Source organism: Ictalurus furcatus, chromosome 26 (assembly GCF_023375685.1).
Source record: "Ictalurus furcatus strain D&B chromosome 26, Billie_1.0, whole genome shotgun sequence".
Taxonomy (NCBI): Eukaryota; Metazoa; Chordata; class Actinopteri; order Siluriformes; family Ictaluridae; genus Ictalurus; species Ictalurus furcatus.
This window is the reverse complement of record NC_071280.1, coordinates 15,659,053-15,668,666: the sequence shown is the minus strand read 5'-3', so window position 1 is coordinate 15,668,666 and position 9,614 is coordinate 15,659,053. Positions and strand designations below refer to the sequence as shown.

Sequence of the window (9,614 nt, the reverse complement as noted above, 5' to 3'; positions counted from 1 at the left end):
GTTCGTCTTCGTTATGGTACCGTATACAGTTTTGGGTGTTTTTATTTTAAATTTTTACGGAAGCTTCAAGTGCGGTTAATTATTTGTCATGCTGTACGTGCAAATAGACGACTGCTTGAAGCCGTGGGCTGCGTCCCAAACCGCGTATTTACCTACTATATACTGAAATACATGTATCTTGCCTACTATATAGTAGGTAAGTACATGGTTTAGGACGCAGCCGTGCTCTCTTGTTTGCCGTAAAACGGTTGAGCGCTGCCGTGTGTACGTGTCCTATCGTAAAATGCGGTGAAAACTCTCACACGACGTTAATAGTGTGATTAAGGTGTGTACATGTCTATAATACACGTCGATAATGCGACTAAAACAGGAATACTCCACACGTCTTAATTCCAATTGTGTTTACTTCGAGTATGAATTTAATCGGATTAAGGTAATAAAAAATCGCTGTTTACATGCTAGTTTCTTAATCAGAGTATCTTCTTAATCGGGTTCATATCGGATTATTGTCGTCCGTGTAAACGTACTGAATGTTTAAGAAGAATAGGCTTCAGTCGTGAAATCACCGATTACATGCAGGTACTTGATGAAGACGAGTGTGACGCACAAATGCACCAGTTTGCGATTTGATATTTTATAATTACACGTTGAATAACGGCTACAACCAAAGGCAGAAGTTACATAAGCTCGTGGCTGGCTTCCTAGACAGACGGTGGATGACACACGGTGAATGCCTCCAATGTTTTTCAGTTCTCTCACAACAGAACAAAATGTTGCAGTGTTGTAAAACAGGCAAAGTGCATCTACTGTAAGAAGCACATGGGTATTTCGCACTGAAAACAGCGCAGTGGTGTAAACCAGTGTTACTATGAGTTCAAATCCTAAACCAGAAATCTACTGTTATGCCCTTAAGCAAGACGATACATTTTTAATAGCTTGGCTCTAATTGTGGTAATACATTATCAGGTTTCTAACATTCGTAAGAGCCGTGCGTAATTATTAAAGCCTTCTGATGCCGTTGAAGCAGCGTGCTACTGCAATGAACCCATTTTTCTCTTTCCTACAATTCTGATTCCTCGTTCCTGCACTCTGTCAGCCAATTGTTCAATACCAATTGTTTAAACACATTCAGAGGAATCAATAAGATTTCAAGGATGTTTTGTAGATTAAGGATACACGGCTGCTTTTGATTGCAGTCTTTTATTGCAGCTTGTGGTGTAAGCATTGGGTCCAAACACTGTCCCTGCTCCAGAAACAAATTCCAGTAGGTCATTTGATAATAAGAAGCGCTAATAGAACCTTAGTCACGTCAGTTAAATAAGAAACAGTGTGTATGAATAAAAATCCTTGGATAAATATCAGTCGAAATGAGCCTATTAGAAGCAGCACTCGTATTTGTATAGACTAAAATATGAACAAGCGAGCGTGTGATGTAGATTATTCGTTATGTAAATGATTTTATCGATGTTTATTCAGTGGGGAATCACACCACATGTAGATACCACTGTGTATATGTGTGTATATTCATTATGACTGTGCAACAAGTGAAGTCACGTTAGAGTGATGCCTTAGCGAGACAGGATGTCTCATTTGGCAAATGTGTCTCCTGTCTTTGCGCAAAGGAAATCAAAATAAATGAGGAGGCGCAATTAAAGAAACGAGAAGCTCCTATGTGGATCGTGTGGGTCTGTGTTTGAGGACAGATGCACAGATGAGCAGCGGTGATTGAGCTGGAGGCATTGGAAATTTCCAGGCTTAAAAGAGACCTGCCGAATCCATACATGGATCCATACGATACTGTAAATAAATGAGCAGTTTTACTGTAGGCTGTACAATCGTATTTGTACGTGAGTGAGTTTTAACGTCTTGAATGAGTTTTCATCTAATAGCTCATGAGTCAAGTCTCTTTTCTGGAGCGTTTTAGAAGGCTGGTTTGTTTTACCTGGCTTGTTATGGAAAGAATGCTATTTTTTTTTATGTCTTTAACCCGCCCCCTTGTTTGATTGACGTTGTCACTTTATCACTATCACGTTTGATACATTCAGTACACGTTTCTGGGTACAAGATTCAGGATCTTGAAGGTTGAAAGATGATCAGCTCTCTGTCGTTCCATGTACATTTCTGTGCGTTGGTTTCCGTTCTTTAATCTTTAAACACTATATCTTCAACTATCCAGTTTTTTGGTGAGCCTGTGCCAGCTGTAGAACTGTAGATTACTGTTCTTGGCTGACGGGACTGGAACCCAATGTGTTCTTCTGCTGTTTTACCCACTCAGGTTTTGCATGAAAAGGAGGTGTGTGGGTTCTGAGATGCTTTTCTGCTCACCACTGCGGTCAAGAGTGGATAATTGAGGATATACCGTGGCCTTCCTCTCAAATATCCATTCACCTCTGACCTCTCTGATCAATAAAGTGCTTCGGTGCTCAGAACCCATGCTCACTTTATGACTGTTGTTTTACAGCATTCTGTCTAAGCTCCAGAGCCGGCTTGAAAATCTCAGATGATCGGCAGTTTCTGAAATAATCAAAACAGTCATGAAGATCACATTTCTTCCCCCTCCATTCTGATGTTTGATGTGAATATTAATAGAACCTCTTGACCTCTATCTGCATGATTTTCTGTATTGCACTGCTGCCACATGATTGGCTGATTGGATAACTGCATGAATGTGTAGGTGTACAAGTGTTCTTGTTCAAGTGGCAGGTGAGTGTAGTCACCGAATTGAAATAAATACAAAGTATCCTATCCTAGGTACCGTTGTTTTTTTTTTTTGGCTTGAAGTTGTCCAGCGATGACTAAACAAGACCTTTCGAAGAGATTCCAGACTGCACCGAAGCTTGTATAAGCTTCTCACACTGCAACAAGCCTGAAAGGTCTACGGATTACAATGCGTACCGTATACCCAGCTTTGAATCGCGCTTCAAGCTGGAGGCATCAGTATGCCATGATTACACACTGCCCTCTGGTGTCACGACCAAAGCGTACCGTTTACGTGTGCTTACTATTAGCTATATTCACGCTTAAAACAAAACAGAAGCCATACGAAAGACAGGATAGTTAAAAAGGCGTTTTATTCACGGTTAACAAAAAAAAAAATTCTCCCAAAATGTTGAACAAATATCAATATCCCATACCTCTGATAAATATGCTTAGGAACAAGAAACAGAGGGGAAAAAAAATAATAAAATCATCCACACTTGCACTATTTACACATTTATAAAGACTACACAGTGGATTGTGCCTGGTGTGGGGTTCAAATTAGATTCAGAGCTGTTGTTAATGAAATCCCATCACCGATTGTGTTTTTAATTAAAGAAACGATCTCGCTCCGGGGCCGCACTCGGCCCTCGGCAGTGATAAACGGCTCAGATTAAATTTAGCCACTCCGAACGACAAGCTCGTGAGGTAAAGAGTACAAACCCTTCCGTTAAGAAAATGAGTAACTGTAATTTTCACATCCAGACTGACCTCAAAGTTGGCCTGGAGTCTACCAAGCCTACTTCTCAGCGCTCCTACATAATAAGATGTCCTTAATGAACACCGAAGCTTAAGACCGCGACAGCATGTGCAATGTAAATGACCCGGTTAAAAAAAACGTCCGCCTTGTCTCGTCATCCGTTCTCTTTTAACGAAGCCATGATGACGGACAGTTCGAAAATGGCAAAAGGTTTGGCCGGTGATAAATAAATCAAAAGAGCAAGGCGTGAAAGTAATCTAGCTCGGTCATGCTAACTGCTGATCTTCACCATTCGTTAGCTCTTATTCATTTGTTATTCAGCTGAAATCCCAGAAAAGCAATCAGGCAGATAGGTAGCTGGAGGACATGAAGGAAGAATAAAGTGCTAGAAGTATATAGCTGGGGTTTTGGAAGTAATTTTAACAAGAAGTGCCAGGATTGAAGGTTGCTATTTTTTTTAAAGGATAAAACAACAAAAGGAGAGATGTGAAAAGTAAGAAAGTATAAAGGATGCATCGACTCCCAAAGTACAATGCCACTTTTTTCCTAGTCTGTAATTGGAGGTAGATCTCTCTAGAGAGTTCAGGGAAAGGAAAGGTGTTTTTTTTTTTTTGCTTAATCATTTGATCTCAACCTTTCATTCCAATACACATTCGAGATATTTAATATTTAATTTTTTACAATAGTGAATAAAACTATGAATATACAAGCATGCATCGAAAACTGTATATCTGAACAGTGTTCTGTAAAAATGTACAAGTTATTTATTTATGTATTTTCAACACAGTTTAAACAGTGGCGAGTCCTACCACAACAACCGAATAGAATTTTCCTGCTGTGGTGCTTCCTCCCCTTTATGTAGGTATGTTTATGTGACTGCAAATGTCAAGGCTGAGAGTTCAGTAGTGTGTGTGTGTGTGTGTGTGTGTGTGTGTTGCCAGGCAAATCAGAGATGTACGCGTCTGCGCTAGTCCACTCCGAGAGCTTTTAGCTGTCTCTCTATCTCCTCGTCTGATATCCCATCTGCTTTGGAGGTGGAGGCGGCGGCGGCAGGCTTGGTTCGGTTAGCAGAGGGAGCGTGGGCCATCTGCCGAGGAAATAAGAGGACAGTTCGGGCTTAAAAACTTAATGCAAAAAACAAAAAAAAAAAAACGCTCCGAACGTAGACGCGATGCGACAGGAGACTCGAGACATGAGGATGCTTAGAGAACTCGGAATATCTCTGATCTCTCTCGCATTAGTGAGCTCAAATGAAACGACGAGCTGCGGTTTGTGTGCAGTACGTGATTGGGATAATTATCGAGATGGCAACGTGGTACGAGAAACATGCAGTAGGCGAGCGGTAATGACTTGCCGGATTGTTCCGGTGTCTTGATGATAAACGCACAAATAAGTGTACAGTAAAGTATGCGTTAAGTAGTGGCTTATGTTTAAAGAAATACTTTTGCTGGTATAGGAAAAGAATCCACTTGTTTCACTGGAAGCAAGTTCCACAACATTACCTGTAACTATAAACAGATAAAAGGTATATTATGTCGTTCTTTAATAAATTAAGTAATAAAGTAATTGTTGGCAAACTGATGTGATCTAAGTGGCACTTCGGGACGTGCTGCTATTATAGTCGTTGATTATTTTCCTACAACCGGACGCTCCATCTTGGTGTTTTTTTTTCCATACAAAGATACAACAACAACAACAACAACAACAAGGAAACAAATACGCTAACCTGCACGTTATGCTAATTGTTAGTTAGCATTAGTCACAGGCAAGAAATGATCCAAATGGGAAATAGTGATGTATATATTTTGTCTATACTTTTCCTGTACTTGAATGCATACACTCACTAACCGCTTTACTAGGAACTCCTTCCCGTTATCCAATCAGCCAATCACGTGGTGTAAAAAGCATACATCCATACAGATACAGGTCAAGAGCTGCAATTAATGCTCACGTCAAACAGTGGGTGGGAAAATATGTGTTCTCAGTGACTTGAGACCGGGGCATTGTTGTTGGAGACGGACTGAATCTCCTAGGATTTTCGCACACAACAGCAGAGCGCCGGTTCTGTGGGCGGAAACAGCTTGTTGCTGATCAGAGACCAGAGGACGACGGCCAGATTGGTTTGAGGAAGGTTATGATAGCGCAAATAAGCACTCTTTACAACCGTGGTGAGCAGAAAAGCAACTCAGGTTCCCCCTATTTGGATGTTTGACGTGAACATTACCTGAAACTCTTGACCTGCATCTGCGTGATTTTTTTACACACTACACTGCTGCCACATGATTGGCTGATTGCACGACTGAGCAGGTGTACCTATTAAAGTGGACGGTGAGTGTATGAATTTATGAATGTTTGCACGCCACTTTTGGGTGGGGTTTAGTATGCGTAGTATGCATAGTATCCCATTTCAAAGTGACAGACTGCTCCTTTAATAAAGCATCCTGTAGTTACACAGTATACCGAAGCCGTGAATTTCAGTTTTTCGTCTCAGACGCGTGTGAAGCGCGTCGCTCTCACCTTTCCCGAGATCTCGATGCCGATCTCATCCAGCACCTGGTTCACAATGTCGTGAGATTCTTCCTCGTCTCCCGAGTCCTCGAAGATGTCGTCCAGCGTGTCGTTCACTGAAGAGCGGGAGAAAAAGCATACCAGGATTCGTTACCTTCGACGGCTGCAGTCGGATTCCAGCGGATCGATACCTTTCAGAGGAGTTCTCTGATCGGTGAAGAGGTTTTGAGCATTAAAAATTGACGGGGAGTACTTACTCATCTCTTCAGTCATCTCCATCTTCGCATTCTCTTTCTGGAAGTTCTGCATAGTCTGTAAAGTCTTCTGAGGATCCATCTTCTTATTGACTGCCTGCATCGTCTGGAGAAGAAAAAAAACAAACAAAACAAAAGATACGCCATGAACATGATGTTCATGTTAATGAGTTGTTATCCTGGTTATAGACCAATAAAATGATCGATGATGAAGACTTCTATCTGACAGAGTGTGTTTGTATTATATCTTTATGTTCCGCCCCGTACTTTAGCGGTGGCGCCCATGGCTCCTGCCATCTTCATCTGCGAGTGCATGAGTTTGGTCTGAGTGGACATGGACGTGACTTTGGAACTGACGGCGTATGTCCTGGTCTTCTGTTTTCTCAGCTGCACCAGCTGTTTGGCCAGGATCTTACACGCGTCCTTGTTCCCCGATTTGGCCATCTTCTTGATCTCCATCTCCTGTTCCAGCAAGAACAGATGAAACAGTTACAGTATGTATACAGTGTGTAAATAGTACAGCTCACTATACCGGTTGATGCCAATCTAGATTCTGATTGGTCAGAAGGTGTTGATTTATTTGCTATAACAGCAGCTCTGACAGTAGGTAGTGCTGACTGCATGGCAAATGACAGGTTGCCATTATGCCGTGACGTGCAAAGCCCTCCATGAAGACTCTCCCATGTCAGAAAACGTGTTACAAAGCCCTGACACTGGAGACTCCTTCCAAAAATCCTAAATAAACATCTCCTCACAGAAAACTTCACCGTATCAACAGTCAGACAGTCCGTACAGGATTTCGCAGAGGTTTCTTTTTTGTTTGTTTGATCGTTGCGGACAAAAACGCTGGACTTTGCTGCGGCTTTTTTCAAAATTCGCGATGCAGCATGCTGACTTTTTTGTGCTTTGAATTGGTGAAATTGCAATCGCACGAAATGGTTTTCCACAGGCTTTCACAGCGATGTTTGTTGGTAAATGACACCATTTTAGCTGGACTCATGTTCGACGCACGTGAATAGAATAGGGCTTTGGCTGACATCACACGGCGCGTCTCGATCCAAACCTGCGGAAAACCTGCTGTGATATCGAAACGTTGCGAGCTCCTCTGAATATTGTGGCGTTTGCTTGATTTTGCGTTCATTTCTACGATCGCAAAGTCTGGAAATCCTGGAGGGACTGATTAGGCACATCTACAATAAAGCCCCTGAGAATGAGCTGAAACGTATTAGAACGAGCGCATTAATACAAACCTGGGATTTGCCTTGCGGTCGGAAATACTGTCAGAGCTGCTGTTATAGAAAATTAAATCAACACCTTGTATGAGATAACAAGCTTAATAAACCGCTTAACCAAAGACAGAAATTGCACAATCTATTAGTGAAATTAATAAAACGCTTATAATAATATGTAATGTTATAAATGTCTATATTCGACTTATTTAAGTTTGTGTAACACATTCACATCATACAACACTGGACAGTAAGGGGCTTTTTGAACATATTGTTCAAAACTTTAGCAATGAATATTGGCTGATTAAGATATTAGGGGTATTCACTTCTTGTTACATATATATATATTTTTTGTCTCCACAGAAAATGTAATAAAAATGTTGTGCGTCAATGTGAATGCACCAGTATTGATTCTCAAACCTCTCTTTTGTAGCCAGGACTGTAAAATAAATTCCACTGACCTCGCCTCAGCACAGGTTTACTTCGTTATTAACACGTGTACAATAATATTTTCCTATTTATTCGAGTCATAGAGCTTTCTATTCTTGAACGCTCCACCGACAGGACACGTTAGGTCCGAGTTATCATAGTTTTTGAGCAATTAAACCCGTTCTGTTGAAGGGATAATAACTAGTAGTATAACACTCAGTAGTTAATAGAATAGCTTTGATAAAACGTGTGTTGTGATTTGCACTACTGTAACGTAATTAAAAATTCACACTTCCTGGATATGACTCATTGATTCCTGGGAGTAATTTAGTTGACTTATTTCTATATCGTAACTTTCTGTGATGCCGGAAATCACAAACACGTTATCAAACAGCCGTAGTGATACTGTAAAACTCGAAGGGAGGTGTCTCGAACCAGCTGTTTTTCCTGTTTCTCCAGTGCCGATCGGTCTCGCGTGATCTGCCTCTGTGTTCCTCTCAGCTCCTTATTCTGCTCCTTGATGACATCTGTAACACGAGACCAGAAATGGCACTGAGTCAACACGTCCATTATGTTGTTGTTGAGGAATTCCTAGCCCTTTCCTCTTGGACTTTTCATTACACGGTGCTGTTCATATTATAAAGCAGGAACTCTCTTTAAATATACACCAGAAATGACAAACTTGACAATGAAAGTGTTTGTGTTTACCAAATACTGGCTGCCAAGAGAAATAGTAATCGATTACAGCCAATGTGTCATGAATCACACATATTAAAACTAACAAACAGCACTAATACTAACACTAAAGTACTAATAATACTAAACCAAGGAATTAAAGTTACACCCAAATCAGCACGGTCATCAACACTGCTGTTAGCTCACTACAGCTAGGAAAACAAGCTTGGCTTGTTTTCATTTAAATCATCAAAACTGTCTCATTTCCGCTGTAAACTCACCGTCCACCGTCTTCTTCTTGAAAAGCGATGCCATAATAACCTACAATCTCGACCAACCAAAAACAAATACAAGTAAACAAATCCTTCTATCAGACTTTCTCCTACTTCTGTGCCGTCTCTAAAAATGACAGACCAACCTATTTCCGGGTGCTTTCCCGAGTGGGCGGGACAAACAGGCGAACCGAAGACTCAGATTGGTGCATATTTTTAAACCGACCAATCAAAATCTTTCACAGGCTAAAACAGGAAGTGGAAACGAAAAGAAAGACGCTTTTGTGTATCTCATTGAGATATATACTTTAACAATTTATTTAAAAAATATATATATATTTTTAGATTTTACATATTTATTTATATACTTTAGCGTTCCTGCAGTATATCCGAAACTACACACACCGTTCACTATTGTAGGGAGTTTTGTTACCCACAATTCACTGCAGTAGTTTGCGTCAAAACTATGTAACCAAGGGGATGCAGAGTGTCCACAATACACTTTGCTTTTCCATCATCATCATCATCATTATTATTATTATTATTCCTAATTGTATAAACCATATAAGGAAATAATTCAGAGGTTTTTATAAACATATTTCAATCATATCTCTGAGTTCAGCAGTAATTCTTTTGAAAACCCTTCGACGATGACCAATATAATAACCACTAGGCGTTTACTCTTTTTTTAATTTTATTATTATTATTTTTATTTAATTATTCACTATAATTATTTTCTTTTCGTGAGATCTTTTAATGTTGAAAATAAAAACTTTTCCCTGTGGAAATG

The 9,614-nt window shown here is 40.3% G+C and overlaps 1 protein-coding gene across 1 annotated transcript; it reads right to left on the bottom strand.

The window, feature by feature from the left end:
• Positions 1 to 3,054: 3,054 nt before the first annotated feature.
• chmp2bb (charged multivesicular body protein 2Bb) lies at positions 3,055 to 8,990 on the bottom strand. Its single transcript, XM_053615953.1, has 6 exons — positions 8,834 to 8,990; positions 8,313 to 8,404; positions 6,487 to 6,681; positions 6,223 to 6,325; positions 5,975 to 6,081; positions 3,055 to 4,544 (listed from the first exon to the last, which is right to left on the bottom strand). The coding sequence occupies exons 1-6, from the start codon at positions 8,865 to 8,867 to the stop codon at positions 4,425 to 4,427; spliced, it is 651 nt and encodes a 216-aa protein (XP_053471928.1). The 5' UTR covers positions 8,868 to 8,990; the 3' UTR covers positions 3,055 to 4,424.
• Between the last annotated feature and the right edge of the window lie 624 nt (positions 8,991 to 9,614).